Source organism: Molossus molossus, unplaced genomic scaffold, assembly GCF_014108415.1.
Source record: "Molossus molossus isolate mMolMol1 unplaced genomic scaffold, mMolMol1.p scaffold_m16_p_7, whole genome shotgun sequence".
In the NCBI taxonomy this organism is placed as follows: domain Eukaryota; kingdom Metazoa; phylum Chordata; class Mammalia; order Chiroptera; family Molossidae; genus Molossus; species Molossus molossus.
The window spans coordinates 84,042,163-84,066,561 of record NW_023425401.1 but is presented as its reverse complement, the minus strand read 5'-3'; the positions used below and the strand labels follow the sequence as shown (position 1 = coordinate 84,066,561).

General features: G+C 37.7%; 1 protein-coding gene across 3 annotated transcripts in view; it reads left to right on the top strand.

Annotated features, from left to right (window-relative positions):
• Positions 1-24,399, top strand: part of TSPAN12 (tetraspanin 12) — a 100,949-nt gene that overhangs the window by 13,317 nt on the left and 63,233 nt on the right. For all 3 annotated transcript variants that reach the window (XM_036246842.1, XM_036246844.1, XM_036246843.1), the window contains exons 3-4: positions 1,225-1,307; positions 2,413-2,548. In XM_036246842.1, the coding sequence (XP_036102735.1) occupies positions 1,225-1,307; positions 2,413-2,548 (219 nt within the window). The remainder of the gene's footprint in view (positions 1-1,224; positions 1,308-2,412; positions 2,549-24,399) is intronic.

The window sequence follows — 24,399 nt, the reverse complement described above, 5'->3', positions numbered from 1 at the left end:
TGATTTTGCTGATTGTATCCCCATGGTGGCATTTAAGAAGTTTAAATCTATTCCCTGTATTTCCCATAAACTTATACAGCTGGGGGCTTGATTAGATTCAGGTTTCACTTTTTGGTAAAAATATTTCAAAGGTATCTTCATATACTTCTCATTGCATCACATTGGGAGACACTATATCTGGTTGTCTCTTTTTGTGAGACTAAGATTGATCAATGGGATCTGTTATTTTACATCATCCTGCTCTCTCCATTCTAAACTTTCATGTAATGCAGTGGTTCTCAGCCATGAGTAGGTGTTGGAACATCTGTGGAGGGCTTATATATTTCAGGTGCCCAGGCCTCACTCTCAACAATTGGTCCAGGGGGCATCTGGGCTCAGTAATTTTTTTCAGGGTCCTAGGTGACTTTGATGTATAGAAAGGATTCAGAACCACTAACATGATAATTTTGGCAGCCATTAAGGATCCTTGCCTAGAAATTTATTATTTCAGAAAAGGGGCTGTTAAATAGTGATACTTTATCATGCTTTCTTCACATATTAGCAGAAATTCATCTATAAAAGTTTTCATTAAGTCTTTGGTTCTTTAGTTTTTATAGGAAAATAGGATAAATATTGGATTCTTACCAGTTTTCTGAAAAATGAATTGAGTATCTAACATTCTACAAAGATGAATTTTTTAACTGTAATTATGAATTCATACTTTTCCATCGTATTTAATGTTTCAAACCATTACATTCATTATTATTGCTATTATTTTGATGCTCAAATTATTTGAACTTTAGCCAATGCACACTCTTCCAAGTCAGCTCCTGTGACCTTTTTTGACAATATCAATAGTTTTTGATTGCTACCTTGCTTTTATATAGGACATACTTTAGGCTCATTTTGTACATATGATAATTTAATTGTTCTGTGGCCTCGTCATCTTGTGTAAGTTCTACCCCGGACCTGGTAGCAGTCATTTAATAGTTTAACTATGTGTATCCTATTTGGTAACATTCTATTTAGTGGTTATATAGTGATCCCAAAATGGAATGACAGATATTTAAAGTAAAAGTAAATTCCAACAGGTAATAAATAGTAATTAAGAAAAAGCATAATGATTATGTGATGAAAAATTCTTATTTTTTAACTATTAATCTGACAGAGAATATTGCATAAATCCTCAGTAACCAATTTGTTGCATAAATCCTTGATAACAAATTTGTATTTTTTTCTTTCCAGTTAATGTCCATCAGTGTGTTGGCAGTTTCTGCTTGGATGAGGGACTACCTAAATAATGTTCTGACTTTAACTGCAGAAACAAGGTAGGCTGTAGAAGTAATGATTGATTGCTTTGATCAGGTTTCTTTAGGCACAAGTGTCTAGGTACCTTTGCCCTCAGCTATTTAGAGGGTATTACTCTTCTGTTCAGTGGGAAAGTTTTCCCTGCCCATGGCAATCTTTGTTACAGCTGCTTGCATTTTCCTAGCATTTTCATTCAGGTGTGCCAATGGTCCTAAGAGAATATTCCTGTTCTCCTGACAGTGTGTCAGCTCTGCCATATTTACATATAAAGGACAGCAGAGCTACTTTCCTCTGTGAAAATCACTGCTAAACTTGTTACCTTTATATTCCTGAGCTAATGAAAACCAAACCCAGCAATTCTAATTCTTCTCACATTTCAAAAGATTGGTCACTAACCTCACTAGGAGCAAATTACTCAACTTCTCCTTGCCTCAATTTTTTTCATCTCTGAATGAGGAATGTAATATATTCTACTACTCTGAAATGTCCTAAGGATGAACTGAGATACATTTTTGTGAAATCTTTAACACAGTGGAGTGTTGTAATGGTAATTTTTGTTATTCTCATTACTCTTCCTATTATGGTTATAGTTAATGATTTTTTTCATAGTTTTGGGATTTTTTTGTTATTGTTTTTTGTTTTTAGCAAAAATTATCTCTTTCCCTTCCTCTTTCTTTTACTGTAAACCAACTTCCCTATCACATTCGGGAAAGATCAGTTGTTGGAGAGAAAGTGCTATAAATGGAGCCCAGATCAGAGAAGAGGAGGGAGAAGACTCCCCAGCTGGGAAACGGTGAAGGGCCCATTGTGGTTGGTCAGGCTGAGGCTTCAGAGCTAATAGTAGATCAACTTTTTATTAAGGACCCCTATTTTATCATATATTTCAAAAGAGTTGAGGTTAGAATGTACTGCTTGTATAGAAAACCAAACCAAACAAAACAAAATAAAACAAGCAGGCACATTGGTGATAGCACAGTGATTTTAAAAATAGCAATACAGCTACCAGCTTTGAGGCATGATGAGATAACGGTTATTAAAGGAAATCACAATTGTGTCTTGTACCATGTCTTAGGTGCCTTTTGATTATATTTTCTTTGTAATGTGACATCATTATTCTTTTTTCAGGGTTGAGGAGGCTGTCATCTTGACTTACTTTCCTGTGGTTCATCCGGTCATGATCGCTGTTTGCTGTTTCCTTATCATTGTGGGGATGTTAGGATACTGTGGAACAGTGAAAAGAAATCTGTTGCTTCTTGCATGGGTATGGTTTTTCTATCTTCTCTTTATTATGGTTAAAAAAACCAACCAGTAATGCATTTTTTTTTTTTTTTTTCATCAGTGCCCAAGATTATGTGTTTAGGGAACTGTAAAGCAGTAGTTTAATCTGTGGGTAATTGTTCAACAGCCTGTAAGAGGGAAGCTTTTTTCCGTGAGAAATGATTTTAATATAAGTATTCACTTTACTCAGACGATAAAGTATGAAATATGTGCTCTACTTCATTATTTCACATAGGCTATGTATTGATATTTTCACTCAAAAGTATGAATTTTCTTATTAGACCTTATTACCACTCTAACAGGTATCTTGAAATTAGAACTGAGAAGTCATAATGGAACTGTTTCTTTCTCTCTTCTTTTAAAAAATTCTAAATATATATTTTTTATTGATTTTTATAGAGAGGGGAAGGGAGAGAGAGATTGAAACATCGATGTAAGAGACAAACACCTATCAGCTGCCTCCTGCATGCTCCCTAGTGGTGATCAAGCCTGCAACCTGGGCATGTGCCCTCACCGGGAATCAAACTGGGACCTCTCAGTCCATGGTACGACGCTAAACCCACTAAGCCACACTGGCTGGACTTCTCTTTTTTTAAAAAAACAAATCTGCCATATAAACTCATATGGAAGTTCAGGTGGTCAGATGGCAGACAGACATTACAGTTCTGGCACTGTCTTTGCATTGCTTAGAGATATGAGTGAGTCTCAGTTTCTATGATCTTAGTGGTCTTCTATTTTTTAATTCTGAAAGAATTGGGCTAGATTACTTCTTAAAGTAAGTCCCTTCAGCACTCAAATTCTATGATTACAAAAATATATGCTTAAACTTTTTTTTTTTTTGGTACGTGCCCCCAGCGGGAACTGAACCCGGGACTCTCTGGTCCGCAGGCCGATACTCCAACCGCTGAGCCAAACCGACTAGGGCTATGCTTAAACTTTTAATTAAAAAATTAGCAAACTCTTTTTTAATGTTAAAAATCTGAGTCAATTAAAAATACAGCTTACATAAAGATTTTTTGAAGTGCACTGAGTGTATAAAATATTACATGTTAGTGGCACCAGGTATTGAAGTTAATATAATGGTAGACATATCAGATGATCCCAGAATTAATTCATTTAGTATATTCCTTTCTGTGCAGTAGTTCTCAAGCGTAGTTATACTTTAATTCCTTGTAGAGAACATAACACATTTCTAATTGTCTGCTGATATACTGGATCTCGGGCAGAAAAAAAGCCCTGATTTGTAGCATTTGCAGGTTTCTATGAGGTAAATACTCCTAGCATGGTGGGTTTTAGGCTACAAACGTGGTTTTAGTGAATGTTGAGTTGGGGAGAGATGCGTACAGATTGGCGTCAGGAGCCAGCTTTGGCACACCAGTGCTTGACTGGCGCCCATCCCAAGTCAATTAAAACAGAAACTTAGTGTGAAGCTGCACTAAACCTTTGGTTTTCACAGGGACAGCCTGTGTTAATGTATTCCTTGGCTTCTTGGAGGATAACTCTTCAGGTCCATGCTTAGAAAACATAATATGCTGCAGAAAATGAACCACACTGGGAGAAGGGGGACGTTCCCGTGCCTCACTTCTCTCCACTTTGGTGAGAAAATGGTGGAAGGCTTTGGAACCTTATTTGGCCATTTAAGGTATTTGAACAATAATTTAAACATAAACTAAAGGACTTACTTTATATGAAACTGATAGTTTAAAGGCTGGATAAGGTATTTTCAACTGAAAAACAAACAAACAAACCTTAGATTCTTTTTTTCTTTTGTTAATCCTCACTTGAGGATAATTTTCCATTGATTTTTGGATAGAGCAGAAGGGAAGAAGGGAGAGACAGAGACACATCATTTGGTTGTCTTCTGCATGACTCCATCCAGGGCCAGGGGTCAAACCCGCAACCCAGATACATGTCCTTGACTGGGAATTGAACCCGTGACACTCTAACCCCTGAGCCAGGGTTCAGATGCCTTTTTTAAAATTACAGTCTCACAATGATGGTTTATTTACACAACGAATGTAAGTATGACCTCTATTTTCTCCTTCCCCACCAACTTGTATGACTGGACTGTGGGATGGAGTGGGGTGGGAGAGCATATTTCATGGAATCCATAGGATTTTAGGAACACATTTGAAACCATTTATGCACTACATTAGTCTGATAAAATGCTAGTAAGGCAAATGGACAAAGAACAAGATAATTTGGTCTCTACTTGAGGCAGGATGAGCCATAGAAATTTGTACATGAGAGACCAATGTATGAGGCTGGAAAGAACCTTATGATGCAAAGGTGACATGGCTGACTGAGGTTCTAAGGGCCATTAACTTGTTCATTCATTCATTCTTTAAGTATTTATTGAGAAGATAGGCACTGCCAGTTTCTGCCAAGAGACCAGTGTGTATGATAGACAGACAATTCCACTCCCCTGTGATAAGACCTTGAATAGAGTTTACACCAGGTGCTCTGAGGCAGAGAGGAGGAGCTCCAAGCACATCCCCAAGGGCTCAGTACCTCCCCCAGGAAGATGAGGAGCCTAGATTGATAAGCTTTATCCCATCCCTCTTTACTTGCTGGCTGCACTCCTTTTCACAAAGTAGCTTTTGGTTCATTGCCATTTAGTGTGTGCACCTTGGTTGCTCCTTCCCATTAACTGACTGTGACATTTCATTTCTCGTTCCCATTGGGCTGCTTCTCTTATCATAGCTAGTTTTCAGCCTTACTTTGTCTAGACCCAACACAGCTTTTCCCTTCCTAAAGAATGATCTGTGGTCTCAACTCCCAGTTAACTCTCACTCATAACCCATCTGTCTCTGATCTGCTTCTCAGGTAGTTTCTTCTATGATTTCCTCTCCAGAGCCTCGACCTCTAAACAGTTGCCAAGTCCTATAAATTCTGGATCTACAGCTTAGGAACCTGTCCCCTCTTTTCTACTCTTATTTGGAATGCCCAGATTCAGGCTCCCTAACTATTTACTAACACAGTGCAGAGCCACCTAACAAAACTTCCTGCCTCTTTTTCCTTCTGATTTACCCAAAACCAATGCCACCAGGTTAATATAATGCAACAGTAGTCATATTACTCCTCTGTTCTGAAATCTTGAAAGACTCCTGGTTGGGTAATGAAGTATTTAGTGATGCCTCAGTCTTGCATCAATTTCTTCTGCAATCAAGTGTTTGTCTTCCACCTTTAGTTTTCTTACCTACTTTATTATTCTCTGGTCAAACTGTATCTTCTGAGCCTTGAACAGACTTTTTGCTCCATTCTTCCCTGCTCTTATTCTTGCTGTACCCTTGGCTGGGGATTTCTTCTTAATACTTTTGTTTTAATACTTCCTGCCTATTAAGACTTGTCTGACATCCTATCTCCTGAAACCATAATAATGACAAAGATAATGATAATCAAAGTAGTGAACATGTCTCAGGTGTTTACAGATGTTGCAGAGGTTTACATGAATGTTTTTATATGAAGAGTTTTACATGAAATAATCAAGTTGGTCCTCTTCAGAATTCTAATGAGGTAGATACTTTTATTATTACCATAATATAGATAAGAAAATGAGGCACAGATTTGTTAAGTGATTTGCCTAGGTTTGCATAGCTAGTAAATGGAGAAGCTGGTAAGCAGACCACGGCAATCCTGTTACAACAACATATTTGTGACAACATCGCTCTTACTCTATAATTACTGCCGTTTCCTAGGTGCTTATAAACATATCTCACATTGTATAACATTTTCCCAGTGATGTTTCATTATGAACTTGACAATAGCCCTGGCTAGTTTGGCTCAGCGGTTAGAGCATCGGCCCGCGGACCAGAGAGGCCCGGGTTCAGTTCCTGCTAAGGGCATGTACCTTGGTTACAGTTTGTCCCCAGCCCTGGTGAGGGTCGTGTGAGAGGCAACCAGTCAGTGTGTCTCTCTCACATCGATGTTTCTCTCTCTCTCTTCCTCGCTCTCCTTCCCGCTCTATCTGAAGATAAATGCAAAAATATCCTCTGGTGAGGATAAAAATAATAATAATAACAAATAAACTTGACAATAATAATCTAATAATGATGATTATAAATGAGGTTCAGAGAAGTTCAGTAATATGTCCAAGGTCACTTAGCAATAATGGGTAGAGCTTTGATTCAGGCCTTAATGGTTCTATCAGACCCATTCTCATTGAGCCTTTATTGATGTTTCTAATAGATGCTTCTCAACCTCGGTAGTCAGTGCATTTCCCTTATTACACATTTTGCTTTTTTTATAACCAGATCAAACTACCAGACTACAAACAACTGGATAATATGAACCATTTACCTTACCTATTGCGTTAATAAGTGTTTACTAAATTGAATAATGGACAGGAAATTAGAATAGTGCAAGTAGGACAGCACACCAGATAGAGGATGGCGCAGTGAAGAGAATGAGATTTTAAAGGAGTTTGGCCGTTAGATAGGTTAAACTATAAAAGGAATGACTTTTTAAAGGGAGGGAAACTAAAACATGACATGATGTTATAGGTCTTTGGCAAGGCAACTCTCATGGTTTCTTCCCTTGTACGTTTTAGATTTTTATTCTAAGTTTAAAAAAAATGAGGGAAGTTCCTTACTTACTTACTTTATTTATTCATTCGTTCAAATTAAAGCAAAAGTTTATTTAGAAAGTCACAGAGGTAGAAGAAGTGAGCTGTGGAAGAAGTGAGCCTTCTGAGCTTTGTGGGCTCAGGGAACAAGTTTCAGAGGCAAAAGAAGGGCCCTTGGAGCTTAGCAGAAAGAGAGAGGCAAGGAAAACGGGCCTGCGAGAGAGGGAGAGAGAAAGGAGTGGGCGTGCTCCGTAGAATGAGCCACCTCTTACTTCTATTTGGATGTAAATATTTAAACAAGCAGAATGCATTCACTCCAACTTGTCCATTTCCCTGTATTCGTAGTTTTGTTTCATGTATAAGACATGTAAACCAGATTAGCAGGAGGAAATTTTTAAAAAGACAAATATTATCTCTGAGAACCAACCATATCTCTTGAATGATTACTAATAAAGAGCTGGCAACTGGGCTATGGTGCTGTTTTAGCAGAAACCAGAATGCCATTACTCATCAGACTGATCAAGAAAAAGCGCGAAAGCCTCAAAACAGAGCTTGATAACCAACCAGCCCTCCCATTCCACCCTCACCCCCGAAAAAACAACTCGTCAGGCTAAGAGGACACCCACAGGAAAATACATCTGGTGAAGCTTGGTCATGAATTGATCATCTGTTGAATTATAGATGCAATTTTATTTATTTATTTATTTATTTATTTATTTATTTATTTATTTATTTATTTTTTATCCTCACCCGAGGACATTTTTCCATTTTTTGTTCAGGTAGAGTGGGAGGGAGAGAGAGGAACAGAGAGAGAGAGAGAGAGAGAGAAACATCCATGTGAAAGGGACACATTGAGTGGTTGCCACCCACACAACCGACCAGGGCCGGGGACAAACTGCAACCGAGGTACATGCCCTTAGCGGGAACCGAACCTGGGTCTCTCAGGACCGCAGGCCGACGCTCTGACCGCTGAGCCAAACCGGCCAGGGCTATAGATGCAATTTTAAAACACTCCAATTTAAGTTTTCCAAATAACATTTAGGAGATCCAATTAAATTTGAATTCCAGATAAACAACAAATAATATTTTAGTATAAGTATGTCCCATGTAAAATTAAAGTACAGTGTACTAAAATATTCTTCATTGTTTATCTGAAACTCACATTTAAATAGGCATCCTGTATTTTTATTTGGTGAATCTGGCAACCCTACTCTGACTACATTTTTTCTTAATAAATGTGAAGTTGACATAGGAGAGAAACGTTTATATATTTATACGAGATCAGGAATAATTAAATTCTAATCATATTGGGAAAACAAGCCAAAAAGCGACTAGGAAAATAAACTTGATTATACCATGACTTTCAAAGCAATTTCAGTAGCAGAAATTCCTTCTCTCTTTAAAAGAGAAATTGAAGCTCAATGGAAATTGGCTTTTCGCCTTAGATAGGTATTTCTCAAGGCTTTCGCTGTAGACCAAGTGAAATCCATTTGTTACTGCAGTTCTACCTTGTTGTTAATACAGGCATTAGGAAAGCGGTGCCAGCTCAGGGGGATTGCAAACAGACTGGACAGACGTGGTTCCAGTATTGACAACAGCTGAGTTGCCGTTAGGAGGTCGTACTTTTCAGAGCGGCATGCTAATATAGGCTCAACTGCCAGCAAACCACAACCAGTCAAGCACCGGTCAGAAATTAAGTTGGACACATGTCACAGGTCTAAGAGCAATACCTGTGTTTGAAGGTGAAGGTTTCCTTTCTTTCTTCAATTATATTTTCAGGAGAATTTTCATATGGCTATTGATCGTATGAAAGATTTTCTAAAGCTTTTTAAAAACATACTGTGATTGAACCAGAATTGAAATGATTCTCTTAATGGAAATCAAATACATTTTTAATGGTCATGGAGAAATTAACTATCCTCAGTGTGTTTGTTATTTAAAATCATAATATAAAATCGGAATATCTTTAAATAGTAATTTTCTATTTAAATAGTAATGTTTAAGTCCTCTTAGGTAGTTATAAATTTTATATATATAGTCATTAAGTTAAAATTAAACTATTAAACCTAATCTCATTATTATTTTCTGTTTATAATTTTGGTTGATAGCTTAGCAACTTTTATTTCTAAATCAAAATCCATCGTATCATTAACTGCTTGTTCAGCATGTGCCCAGCGTTTTATCCTTGTTTTCTGAGAAAATACTTATGGGAACTATGTATGGACAGCCTTATTTTACAGATGAGCGGGAAGATGCCCAAAGACATATAGCTGCTAGTTGCTATAGTTGCTATCAGTAGTGTGCAAACACTTTCTTGTGCTCAAAGCCCATGCATGTTCCACCCAGCACACTGCTATTATAACATGGTTAATTAATTACTGGCGTTATTTATGTATGACTTAAATATGCTTCATTTATAATTTCAAGGCACTTCATAGTCACTTGAATTTTAAAATATAATTTTTTTATGTCCTTATCATAAAAGGAACTCTAAAAATTCTACCATTGTTCTCCCTCATCCTGGCAAAGAAGAAAACTGGTTCTCCTTTTCTTTCTACATCTTCCCTCCCATTCCCCTTTCTTCCCTTCCTCCTTTTCTCCCTCCCCACTTAATCACCTGTGGAGTACCCATTCTGTGTTCAGATGCTTGCAGCAAGATGAAAGGGCGGAAAACAAAGAAAATAACAAAGGGAAACACAATATTAACATTATAAATAAATTGCTGTGGCAACACAGAATAAGGAGCAATTGGAGACTTCTGGCAGGTTTTCTAGGAGAATTTATTTGAGCAGGAGACTGAAAATGTGTGAGAGCTTTCTGGTGGAGAAGGGAAAGGAAGGGACTTTAGAGCAACATGAAGATTATGGGCAAAGACATAAAGACATGGAGGAGTAAAGGAATGTGGCAAGGTTAGGCAAAACTTAGAAATTCAGAGTGGCTGTGGTGTTGGTGCACAGTGAGAAACACATGAAGTAGTCCAACCGAGAAGGTTTTTATAGTGTCTGAAGTTATGCTTGGGTTCCAGAGAACCAATGGGTGTTGTCAGCATGGGATGAGATGGTAACACTTAGGGTAGGAGGCACTGGGACGCCTGCTAGTGGTCATGCTATAGTTTTCAGAAGTCGTGGATGGAACTATGACACTGGGGAGTTGAGGAAGGTAGCTGAATTCAGTAGACTTTGCTGGAATATAATTGTAGATAAAGGATTGTACATGATGTTGGTGGTGGTGAAAATAGCACCAGCTGTCAGACTGGACCTTGGTTCAGCAACCTCAGTACTTGAGTTCCGGCCAAGAAAAAATTCAGAGTCAAGACTCAAACTATAAGACAAAGTTTATTTAGAAATTCAATGAAGTAGAAGAAGTGAGCAGTAGAAGAAATGAGCTAAGGAAACAAGTTACAGAGGCAAAAGAAGGACCTTTGGAGTTTAAGAGAAAGAGGGAGGCAAGGAAAATGGTCCTGGGAGAAAGCAAGGGAGAAAGGAGTGGGTGTGCTCCATAGAGAGAGCCACACGGGGTCCTCTGTCTTGAGGATATTTATCTGGAGGTCTCAAGGTGAGGGTATCAGTAGAACATTTGTCAGCTTTCAGATGTGTCCTTTCAGGGTTGTGGTCTCTACTGATTGTCATACCAGGGCAGTGTGTCATCAGTCATGAAGCTGGTCCTGATGTCAACCATGTCTGTTTTTTTTGCTTTTCTGGGCCTGGAGATGAATGAAACACAACTGAGGTGTAGTTATCCCTAGGGGTTAATGCTTAAGGGATTCCCACGAGGCCACTCTTCGGCCCCTTGTTTCTCCTCCAAGAGGATATACCCAATGACTAGTGACATACCAGTGGAGGAAAGGTCAGGAGAGGTTTGAACCACATGAGCAGCAATATGAAAAGTCAGTGGATCTAAACTGTGTGACTGGTAATATGCTAGGGGAGGAAAGGTTACCCTGGGAGTGAGGTCCTTGTTTTTCCAGTTTTACCTGTTGCTAGGCGCCCAGGTGACCTTCTATACCTAGCCCATCATCCTTTCTCTACTCATACCTGTCTAACTGCCTACCACAGTAATATTTATATTACTTGACATCAGGAAATAAAGCATTCAATATTTATGCATTTCTCCTATAACAGAAACATAACCTTTTAATGCATATATTTTATTTTGCATGTTAACTACAATTTTAAAAAAGCATAGTTGTTAAATGTAGTTGTTAAATGCAGAAAAATCTCAAACAGATGAAACTGAAGATGATTTGGACAATTCTGGATTGAGAAGCTTAGTTTGTATATTTTGTTTTTGTGTACACAAGAACCTAAACCGAGCTCCATGACCACTCCTGTTCCTTTTCTTTTCTTTTCTTTCCTTTTTTTTTTTTTTTGTTATTCCTCATCCAAGGGCCCGAGGGTCTATATTTTTCCATTGATGTTTTTTTTTTTTTTTTAGAGAGAGTGGAAGGGAAGGAAGGAGGGAGGGAGGGAGAGAAACAGAGGGAGAGAGGAAGCGAGAAAGAGAAACATCCATGTGAGAGAGCCACATAAATTGGTTGCCTCCCACATGCAACCCAACCAGAGCCCAGAATGAAACCTGCAATTCAGGTATGTGCCCTTGACCAGGAATTGAACCTGTGACCCTTTGGTGTGCAGCAGATGCTCTAACCATTGAGCCCACCGGACAGTGCCCACTCCTGTTTCTTAAGTGATATTTGTATGAATGCTTCTAATTGTATCCTAGAAAACATGTGAGTAGATGTCTTTAACAGTAAATGTGTCAAGGACTGGGACCGAAGACAGTTGTATGACATTTGTGGCCTTAGTGTTGGGTCTGTGTGACAGGATTTGAGTGCTCATTAGACTTTTTACCTACTTCAGAGTTTGAAGTATGAATGGTTCAAGTGTATGTGTTTCTTTCATTTGCATAATTTGATATACTCTGTCATAGTAAGCATTTTAAGCTTTATTATATGCTGTTTGTTAATATTCACATTTGAGATAACTTTGGTTAAAGTAAACCATGTAAATCTATATCCATTGATTTGGTGACTGTCCTTAGTCTGTGCTGAGTTCAAAACTAGGTATTTATGTCTCTGTCAGCACATGCTACTGAAGGCATGTCCAGCTGTGAATGCTGGTCACCAGTGCAAATGCCACCTTAAGCACATTCAGCAGCTGTGCGGGGTTTTCATTCTAACCTGCTTCCACGGTGTCGGTCTGTTGGCTTCCTTTGTTAAACACAGAACAGAGACATTAAGATCTTATAGTGGTCTAGATGACTCAGGACACAGTGTTTCTAAATGTACAGAGTTAAAATAAGAGAGCAGATAACATATGTAAAAGATGAGAGAATTAAGTCATTTAAGCCAATGAGGAAAGTAGCTTTTAGATATTTTAGAAAATGATGTTTAATATTTACTTTATGTTCAGTGTCTAATGAAGTTGATGACTGAACAATAGCTTATGAATTCAAGTTAATCTTTTCGCATGAAATTTTATAAATTTAAAAATCTTACATTTTCAGAATTGTCATCTATACATCTTTCCCCTTTTTCAGTCAAGGGGTAATAACAGGCCCTGGTTATGTGCTCAGATTAAGATGTATTTATTTTTTTTGCCTCAGATGACAGAAATACTAATTTAAATTTTATTTAAAAACTATAAACACTGTTGTTGTATCACTTAGTATTCTTGTTAAGTCATATGTTTGAATTATTCTAAAATTAGTGTTTATCTCTGAATTTTCTTTAGATTATCATTATTTTACTTTTAAAACTTTAAAATTTGAAAACTGCAAATTTTCTCAAAATGATTACAACTAGGAAAACATTTGAGAAACCTTGCTTTTACAAATACAGGAATTTTATTAGGTGATACTTGCCAATGAAAGAATAGTTTTTAATTAAGTAAAACATATGAATTTTTTTGGTGTTTATTCTATGAAAGAAGAAATTGAATGTTTTAAAATTCTGAGTTTTTTTTTAATTAATTAATTTATTTTTGTTACAGATGTTTCTCCTTTTCCCCCCACTGATTTCCTCCTTTCCCTCCCTCCCTTCCCTGTCCCCAGCTTTGTTGTCCATGTCCATTGTTCATGCATACATGCATACATGCATATAAGTTCTGTGGTTTATCTCTCCCCCACCACCCTCTCTTCTGGGGATTGTCAGTCTGTACCCTACTTCCACATCTCTGGGACTACCCCATTCCTCAGACTGTTATGTTCAAGTTTTGTGCAGGGTTTACACAGATAACTGAAGTCATGGATTGGTAACTTCTAAATGAGACAATGAGAAGTTTGCCTTTTTAATTTTAAAAGTTTTCTCTTTGTGTTATTGACTTTAAAATAACTCCGAGTAACAGTAGCCTTGTTAAATGGAGACCATTTAATGAAGGGGCTTGAGAAAGTGTTTGAATTGAGATCTGCTGGGGGGGCAGAGAGCAGACATTGGTGAATTGTGGTCAGGAATAGGGCAGAGGTTTACAGAAAGGCCCTTGCCGGGGGAGCAAGGTACTTTTGAGGAATTGAAAGGCTAGTGGAGCAGAATTAGTGATAAGACTCAGAAGCTCAGCGTGTGTTTGGAGAAGCGCATATGTAGGTATGGGTAGATGTGTGCCAAGTATGCAAGGCTGAGAGTTGGCTGTGTGACCGAGGGCCGAATAATGGAGAGTCTTAATATTGTGCGTATGTACTCTGCAGTTTGAAGTTTTGTGAGCTGGAGCAATGTAAACTGATCTATCTTTTGCTACATAACCCTACAAGCAGTGTCTGTTCTTCCTTGCTTCTGGGCCTTTTGCTTGTTTACCTGGGAGAAAATAGCTACCTGGTTTTGCCACTCTGGGCTAAGGTGGCTTCACATTTAGAGAACCGTTTTTTAATAATAGAAGAGAGAATGGAAGACATACTTTTATTCTAACAGTGTGACTTTTCTAATGAAGGAATAAAGGTACTCAGGTGGGGAAGTCTATCTAATGCTTAGAATTTTTTTCAGATGTACATTATAAACATATTTCTGTTGATCTGAGTGTGCTTAGTTCAGGTTTCATAGCAAAAATTAATCATCAAGCTACAGTAGTCACCAGAAAACTGGGCACTGGGCTAAGGTGCCCTTAGGGAAACAGGCTGGTGTCAGGACTCTTGTGGAAGGGTTAGACAGTTGTTCTTTGGAACGCTATAGCAATTTCCCAAATCGGTAATGGGGAGAGAAGTCTCATGAACAATTCATGTGTACCAGATGATTGTTACAGAATTGCTTAACTTGTTTGAGAACAAAGTTTTCCAGCATGTTAGAAGCATTAGACTACAGATAATGGATAAGCTCCCTTCATGTCACCTTTGACCTGTTTATAAAAGCAGGTCTTCAAAGATATCTACTTTTCAACATCGTTGTAACTTAACTATTTGCTGTAACAAAAGTGCATTTCTTGAAAATCATTCCGTAATTCATTCTATTTAATTCAAACTGTTTCTTCTGTCAATTAGCCAGAATTGCTGATGTTTGGGCAACTTTGGTGAGAATTCAATGCTTTTATCATTATTCACACAAGGTTTTCTTTCTCTGAACATTAAGCATGACTGTGAATTAGGTTGTGTCCTTATACTTCCTTCTTTTAAGGAAGAAAATACATCTTTGGTTCAGGAAGAAGGTGTTTTCACTTGAATCAATTATCAAAAACAAAACAAAAAAGCATAAACCTCTCCACTTGTAATAAATATTTTTATATGTGGATTTTTAAAATTTAAAGAAAACATTTTACTTTTAATACTTTCATCAAATAGGTTTGTTGTTATTCTGGAGCATAAGAAAATATAAGTTCAAGGGTATATTTTGTCTGAAAATAAAAGCAAAATAAAAGAACATGATTTAGAAGAAGATGCTTTCATAGATTTAGAGCTATAAATAGATGCAAAAGTTATTGGCAGATATTAAAGTATGAGTTCCCTTTCTACCTAATAAAACATCATCTTTTAAAATGGCCAATTTCCTAACCTTTTATTTCATAAAAGGTGTTGTCATAAGGGTGCCTGCAATAATAAACTCATGGCCCCTTATGTTTGGGAGGGATCTGGCCACCTTTGGCCAGGTCTGAGTGAGAGACATGATCTGGTTAAGAATTAAGTCTGGTGTTGCTTTGGCTGTGTTTCTTAGGATATTTCTAAGACTTCTTCCTATCGGCACTTTCCTGTCCAGGTTCTGGTGATGAGGATCCCTGTTTTGCATTCTGAGGAATGGCCCCATAATATATAGAGACCACCTCTTCAGAGACTGGTAACACCTTGTAAATCTTTTGAGATGGGGCTGAGCATGCAGATCTAGCTTACAAAGCAAAAATAATAATAATAATAATATGTGATGACCTGTCCAGCTACTTTATTGCCTCAGTCTTAATGCTTTATCTCTCATGATAAACGCCAGTGACCCTGGCCACTTGGAGCCCTTGACCGAGTCCGTTAGAGCCTTTGAACGGCACATGAAGCAATCACATACTATTTGAACTTCACCAACATCTTTGATAAAGAAATTAGCTCAGCAATAACTGGTGTAAATATAATTGAAAAGGGGAGTACATAAAGATACATTATTAGAAATAGTCTTCTATATTTATTTTAATATAAACCAGAACAAAGGACCACAGCACACCAGTACTTTCTTACATTAGCTTGAATTTCTGTGTAGACTTTGTTTTTTCAAAAACTGTTTCATAGTTCTAGATATTCCTCAATTAGACTGAACTCATTCCATTTATGATTCTCAAAAGGAGGGATATTTAATGTTGCCTTTTCTTTGAAAATTTTGTAGAGACACATAATATGGGGAATACTTGGGTTTTGGAAATACCAAGCCTGTGTGTGCTATGACATCATTTTGAGATGAAGCTAAAACAGAGGCTTGAGTGGGTGTGTTTTAAGCAGGGAGGGCTCTTGGACTGTTAGGTTAGTCCCAGTGGATTCTTAACAGAATGTCAGCTGTTCCATTATCTTGTACAAATATTTGGCACTGGAATTTTCTTATTTACTAACTACAAGTAATATAATATTTTTAAACCTCCAATCATCGGGAAAGGCTAAATAAACAACTGACATAGACATACTTAGCACTGAAAGCTTGCAGAGTTTAGTATTTGACAGGGGAGAGACTGGAGTTTATCATTTATCACTTAGTGAATGCAGGCCTTTAATCAAACTTTTTGTTTATTAAAAGTGTTGGTTAAGTAGCACGTAGATAGGAGTCAAAAGGCACCATGTTTTAAAAATATTAAAATATCCAGTAAAGTATGTTATATTTTGAAATAGTTTTTATTTGGGGAAGTTGAATCTCAAGTTTATTAATTATCCAGTATAAGCAAATATGAATGTTGTGGTTATAAAATGTGTTGAATGTTAGTTATAAAAAAAGGATCTAAGTTTTTAGTTATAAATTAAGAGAGTAGCAGGTTAAAGCAACCATTTAGTGTTTACAATTTTTACTTTTCTCTCAGTGAAATATATTCTTAGTGAGGAGGTTCTGTGACACTTTGTTGATTATCTGCTTGCTTCTACCTACAAACTTAAGTAAAAGTTTCAAGAAAAACATTATAACTTTAATTTAATATAAAAATTATTTTCTACTTGTCATTTGTATAGAAAAAACAGTTTGAAAAGTAACTATTTTATCTATTTGTTGTAGGTTGGACACAGGATTTTTTGTTTCCTTTAGAAAGTGTGTATCTCAGTCTTCTCTCTATGAAACTGGATAGAATGAGACTAAGTTTTATATTAATAGAATATATTTGTTAATTGAAATGCTGTTACTAATAAAAAATATTTTTTCCTATATTTCTCCACTGCTATTACAGATGTCCCTCCCCCCTCATTTTACTCCCATTGACCCACCCACACCGATCCAGCCCCCTACAGGCCTTCACCGCATTGTAGTGTGTCCATGGGCTATGCATATACACATATAAATTATTTGGTTAATCTCTTCCCGCCCACCCTTCCTTCTGAGATTTATCAGTCTGTTCCAGGCTTCAGAGCCTTCAGAGCTATTTTGTTTGTCAGTTTATTTTGTTCATTAAATTCCATATGTAAGTGAAATCATGCGATGCTTGTCCGTCTCTGGCTGGCTTATTTTGCTTAGCATAATACTCTCTAGGTAGCTCCATGCTGTATCAAAGGGTAAGAGATCCGTACAGCTGCATAGTGTTTCATTGTGTAAATGTACCACAATTTTTTTATCCACTCATCTACTGATAGGCACTTGGGCTGTTTCCAGAGCTTAGCTATTGTAAATAGCATTGCTATGAACATAGTGGGGTATATATTCCTTCTGATTGGTGTTTCAGGCTTCATCAGATATATTCCAAGAAGTGGATCCCTGGGTCAAATGACAATTCTATTTTAATTTTTTTGATGAAACTTCCACACTGTTTTCCATAGTGAATGTACCAATCTGCATTCCCAACAGCAGTGTACTAGGGTTCCCTTTTTTCCACATACTCACCAGCACTTGTCATTTGTTTTTATTCATGGTAGCAATTCTGGCAGGTGTGAGGTGATACTTCATTGTTGTTTTAAATTGCATCTCTCTGATGATTAGTGACTTTAAACATTTTATTATGTATCTAATGGCCATCTGTATATGCTTTCTGGAGAAGTGTCTATTTAGGTCCCTTGCACTTTTTTAAATTAGATTGTCTTCATTTTGTTAAATTGAATTAGTTCTTTGTATATTTTAGAAATTAACCCTTATCCAATGTATTATTTGCAAATATTTTCTTTTTTTTATTAATTAATTTCTGTTACAGATGTTTCTCCTTTTCCCCCCTCTGATACCTCCATTCACCACCCTCACTGCCCTGTGCCCAGCTTTGTTGTCCATGTCCATTGTTCATGCATACATGCATATAAGTTCTGTGGTTTATCTCTCTCCGACCACCCTCTCTTCTGGGGACTGTCAGTCTGTACCCCACTTCCATGTCTCTGGGACTACCCCATTCCTCAGACTGTTGTGTTCATTATATTCCTCAAATAAGTGAGATCATATTATACTTGTCTTTCTCTGTTTGGCTTGTTTCCCTTAGGATGACACTTTCCAGGTCCCTCCATGTAGTCTCAAAGGATAAGAGATCTTTCTTTCTTACAGCTGCATTGTACTCCATTGTGTATATGTACCACTGCTTTCTTATCCATTTGTCTACTGATGGACACTTGGGCTGTTTCCAGATCTTAGCTATTATAAATAGTGCTGCTACAAACATGGGGGTACATATATTCTTTCTGATTGGTGTGTCAGGCTTCTTAGGGTATATTTCTAAAAGTGGGATCACTGGATCAAATGGAAGTTCAATTTTTAAGTTTTTGAGGTAACATCATATTGTTTTCCATAGTGGCTACATCAGTCTGCATTCCCACCAGCAGTGTACTAGAGTCCCCTTTTCTCCACACCCTCGCCAACACTTGTTTGATGATTTGTTGATGGCGGCCATTCTGACAGGTGTGAGGTGATACCTCATTGTTGTTTTAATTTGCATCTCTCTGCTGATTAGTGATGTTGAGCATTTCTTCATATGTCTCTTGGCCATTTGTATGTCCTGTTTGGAGGGGTGTCTATTTAGTTCCTCTGCCTATTTTTTAATTGTCTTTCTTTTGTTGAGTTGTATGAGCACTCTATATGTATTGGAAATTAACCCCTTATCTAATATATCATTGGCAATTATGCTCTCCCATATAGTGGGTAGCCTTTTTGATTTGATGATTGAATCTTTTGCTGTGCAGAAGTTTTTGAGTGTGATGTATTCCCATGTGTTCATTTTCTCCTTTGTTTCTATTGCCTTAGTTGATATATCAGTAAAAATTCTGCTGTGTATGATGTCTGAAATTTTGTTGCCTACAGTTTCTTTTAGGATTTTTATGGATTCATGAGTCACATTTAAGTCTTTTATCCATTTTGAGTTTATTCTTGTGTATGGTATAAGTTGATGGTCTAGTTTCATTTTTCTGCATGTACCTGTCCAATTTCCCCAGCACCATTTATTAAAGAGGCTGTCCTTACTCCACTGTATGTTCTTGCCACCTTTGTCAAATATTAATTGAGCATATTGCCTTGGGTCCATTTCTGGGATCTCTGTTCTGTTCCACTGGTCTATATGCCTGTTCTTGTGCCAGTACCAGGCTGTTTTGATTACAGTGGCTTGTAGTATAACCTGAAATCTGGTAATGTGATCCCTCCCACTTTGTTCTTCTTTTTTAAGATTGCTGTGGCTATTTGAGGACTTTCTTGATTCCATATGAACTTTTAAAGTACTTGTTCTAATTCTGTGAAGTATGCCATTGGTATTTTGATAGGGATTGCATTGAATCTATAGTTTGCTTTGGATAGTATGGACATTTTACTGTAGTTAATTCTTCCAATCCATGAACAGGGTATATGCTTCTATTTTTTATATCTTCCTCTATGTCTTTATTCAATGAACTGTAGTTTTCTGCGAATAGGTCCTTTATTTCTTTGGTTAAGTTTATTCCTAGGTATCCTATTTTTTTTTTTTTTTTTTTGCCCCAATGGTAAATGGGATTGTTTTCTTAGTTTCTCTTTCTGTGAGTTAATCATTGGCGTATAAGATTACCATCGAATTCTTGACATTAATTTTGTATCCTGCTACTTTTCCAAATTCATTTATTAAGTCTAGTAAATTTTTGACGGAGTCTTTGGGGTATTCTACGTATAGTATCATGTCACCTACAAATAATGACAGTTTCACTTCTTCCTTTCCAATTTGGATCCCTTTTATTTATTTTTCCTGTCTGATTGCTGTGGCTAAGATTTCCAGTACTATGTTAAATAAGAGTGGTGAAAGTGGGCATCCTTTACTTGTTCCAGTTCTTAAGGAAAATGCTTTTAGTTTTTGCCCATTGAGTATGATGTTGGCTGTAGGTCTTTCATGTATGGCCTTTATCATGTCGAGATATGATCTCTCTATTTTTACATTGCTGAGCGTTTTTATCAGAAATGATGCTAAATTTTGTTGAATGCTTTTTCAGTATCTATTGATATGGTCATGTGGTTTTTATTTTTCATTTTATGTAGGTGGTGTATCACGTTTATTGATTTGCGAATATTGTACCAGCCTTGCATTCCTGGGATGAATTCCACTTGGTCATGGTGGGTAATTTTATTGGTGTATTGCTGGATCCGATTTGCTAGTATTCTCTTCAGGATTTTTGCATCTATGTTCATCAGGGATATTGGCCTGTAGTTTTCTTTCTTTGTAGTGTCTTTTTCTGGTTTTGGAATTAAAATTATGCTGGCTTCATAAAACGATTTTGGAAGTCCTCCTTCTTCTTGAATTTTTTGAAATATTTTGAGGAGAATATGTGATAGTTCTTCTTTGAGTGTTTGGTAAAACTCCCCCGTGAAGCCATCCGGGCCTGGGCTTTTGTTTGCTGGGAGAGTCTTGATTACATCTCAATTTCTTCTGTTATTATTGGTCTGTTCAAGTTTTCTATCTCTTCCTGATCCAGATTTGGGAGACTATGTGTTTCTAGAAATTTGTCCATTTTGCTTAGATTGTTGAATTTGTTGCCATATTATTGTTCATAGTAGCTGTTAACGATCTTTTGTATTTCTGTGGTGTCAGTTGTTACTTCTCCTCTTTTATTTCTGATTTTGTGTATTTGGGTTCTCGCTCTTTGTTTCTTGGTGAGTCTAGCTAAGTGTCCATCAATCTTGTTTATCTTTTCAAAAAACCAGGTATTTGTTTCATTGATCCTTTGAATTGTTTGTTTTTTTTTTTTTTTGGTCTCTATGTCATTTATTTCTGCTCTGATCTTTACTATTTCCTTCTTTCTACTTGCTCTGGGGTTTTCTTTTTGTTTGTTCTCTAGTTCTTTAAGTTGTGAGGTTAGATAGTCTATTAGAGATTTTTCTTGTTTTTTGATGTGAGCCTGTAGTGCTATGAACTTCCCTCTCAGTACTGCTTTTGCCACATTCCATAGATTTTGTGTTGTTGTGTATTCATTTTTATTGGTTTTCAGGAAGTTTTTACTTTCTTCCTTGATCTCCTCGGTAACCCATTCATTGTTTAATAAAATTTTATTTAGCTTCCATGTGTTCAAATGTCTTCATATGTTCTTCTTGCAATTGATTTCTAGTTTTATGCCATTGTAATTTGAGAAGATGCTTGATATGATTTCAGTCTTCTTGAACTTGTAGAAACTTAGTGTGTGCCCTAACATGTGGTCTATCTTTGAGAACATCCCGTGTGCACTTGAGAAGAACATGAATTCTTTGGTTTTGGGTTGTAATTCTCTGTAGATATCGATTAAATTCATTTGGTCTAGTGCTTCATTTAGAGTCTGTGTTTCCTTGCTAATTTTTTGTATAGAGGATCTATCCAATGATGTCAGTGGGGTGTTGAAGTCCCCTGCTATGACTGTATTGCTATTGATTTCTCCTTAGAAGTCCTCCAGAAGATTTTTAATATATTTTGGAGCTCCTATATTGGGTGCATATATGTTTATCAAGGTTATATCTTCCTGTTTGATAGATCCTTTCAATATTATGTAGTGGCCTTCTTTGTCTCTAGTTATGGCTTTCATTTTGAAATCTATTTGATCAGATATGAGTATTGCAACCCCAGCTTTTTTTCCCTTTCCGTTTGCTTGGAAGATTTTTTTTTCCATCCCTTCACTTTCAACGTATGTTAGTCTTTTGTTGTGAGGTGGGTCTCTTGTAAACAACACATAGATGAGTCATGCTTTCTTTTCCAATCAGCTACTCTGTTTCTTTTTATGGGAGCATTCAATCCATTTACATTTAAGGTGATTATTGATATGTACTTATTTATTGCCGTTTTTGTTTAGTGTGGTTCTCTTTTCCTTCCCGTTTCTTCTGCTAATTACAGCAGTTTTTTTGTTTTGTTTTGTTTTGTTTTGTTTTTAGCATTTCTTGCAGTGCTGGTTTGGTGCTAATGTATTCTCTTAGCCTATTTTTGTGTGGGAAGCTCTTTATTTGACCTTCTATTTTGAATGATAGTCTTGCTGGGTAGAGTAGTCGTGGATTCAGATCCTTGTTTTTTAAGACCTTGATTACCTCATGCCATTACCTTCTGGCCTGTAGTGTTTCTTATGAGAAGTCAGCTGAGAGCCTTATGGGGTTTCCTTTGTATGTAACCTGTTTCTTATCTGTTGCTTCTTTAGGACTCTCTCTTTGTCTTTAATTTTTGGCAGTCTGATTACTATGTGTTTTGGTGTGGGCCTGTTTGGGTTCTTCTTACTTGGGGCTCTCTGTGCTTCTTGAACTTGAATGCCTTCTTCCTTTACCAAATTAGGGAAGTTTTCTGTCAGTATGTCTTCAAATATATTCTCTAACCCTTGCTCATTTTCTTCTTCTTTGGGGACTCCTATGATGCATATGTTATTATGTTTCCAGTTGTCCTACAGTTCTCTTAAGCTGTCTTCCAGTTTTTTAATTGTTTTTTCCTTTTGGTTTTTTGATTGGCTGATTTTTTTCACCCTGTCTTCTAATTCACTGATCTGGTCCTCAGCCTATTCTACTCTGCTTTTTAGACTTTCCAATGTGTTCTTAATTTCTGATATGTCTTTCTTCATTTCTTCTTGGTGGTTTTTAATTTCCAACTGGTTGATTTTTCACATTTCTATGTCTTTACTCATGGTGCTCATGTCCTTACACATTCTGTTGAGCTTCCTCAAGATCATGGCTCTGAATTCTAGTTCTGTTAACTTGCTTAACTGCCCCTCATTTATCTCCTCTTTGGTAGAGGTCTCTTGTTCTTTCATTTGGCTTTTATTTCTGTGTTTCTCCATTTTGGCTATCACAGTGGGCTTTGGAGCCTGCTAAATTTTCCCTATGGGTGTTGGTGTTCTGCTGTTTGTGGCTCCCTCTCCTGGGTTTGGATGAGCCAGAGAGGACCCACTTTAAGCACCACTGTCAAGTCTTAACTTTCCTGGTTAGAGTTGCTAGCCCAGGGAATGGTAGTTATCCTCTAGCTTTTTGCCTGGGGGCTATTAGTAGAGGTTACCTGAAGAACCTTGGTTTCTGAGTTGACTGAAATATTCCCTCAGGTGCTCAGTGTAAGAGGATTTCCTGAGGGTGGGGCAGATGTTGGTTGTTAATGGGCCTCAATTAGCATTTCAATGGCCACCAGGTGTGGTTGAATCTCTGAGGATGGGGCTGCCGCCTCTCTCCATGGCCCTAGGAAGGAGTAAGATGATCACAGTCCTGCGTGGCTGCACTCAGCAAAAGCTCTGAGCACCCTCCAAAACCCGAGTGTCCCCACACAATTCCAGTCCAGTCTTCCTTCCCTCTGCTGGAGTCCAAGGTGAGTGGCTGCTGCCAATTTAGCCTCTGTCATGGAGCCAACTGGGACTTTAACCCGAGGGCTCTGCTCCCAGCTAATGGCGGGTGAGGCTGTGGCACCAGCCAAGGGCATAGCACCCAGCCGAAGCGGCTGCAGAATCCTGCCGAGGCAGCTGCTGGTCCCAGCCAAGGCCATAGGATCCAGCCATAGGCCCAGCTTCCAGCCAAGGCTGCTAGTCCCAACCAAGGTCGCAGAACCCAGCCGAGGTGCTGGACCCAGCCGAGACAGCAGCAGCTTTCAGCCAAGGCCACTGGACCCAGCTGAGGGTGTAGCACCCAGTTGAGGTTGCAGGACCCAGCCGAGGGCGCAGCTTCCAGCTGAGTCCCCTGGTCCCAGCCGAGTCCGCTATTCGAAGCCCAGGCCACTGCGGACCATGGGCTCCAGGCCCCCTCTCACATCCTTGCAAGCCTACCAGGATTGAGTCAGTGTCCCTGGTTATGTGGTCCTCCAAGCTGCCTTTCGTTTGCCCCTTCCTGATGATTTGTCTTTATTTTCATTGTGATTCCAGTTTGGTCCTGGGAGATGGTCTGTGTAGCTTCCATTCACTCTGCTACTATTTTTTCCCCTTAGCAAATATTTTCTTTCATGCAGTGGAATCCCTTTTCATTTTGTTGGTGCTTTCCTTTGTTGTACAGAAGCTTTTTATTTTGATGTAGTCCTGTTTGTTTGTTTTTTTCCCTATGTTTCTCTTGCCCTAGATGTATCATAGAAAATTCTCCTACATGATATGTCTGAGATTTTGCTATCTATGGTTCCTTCCATGATTTTTATGGTTTCATGACTTCCATTTAAGTCTTTTATCCATTTTGAATTTATTCTTGTGTAGGGTGTAAGTTGATGGTCTATCTTCATTTTTTTTGCATGTACCTGTTCAATTTTCCTAGCACCATTTATTGAGGAGTCTATCTTTACTCCATTGTATGCTTTTGC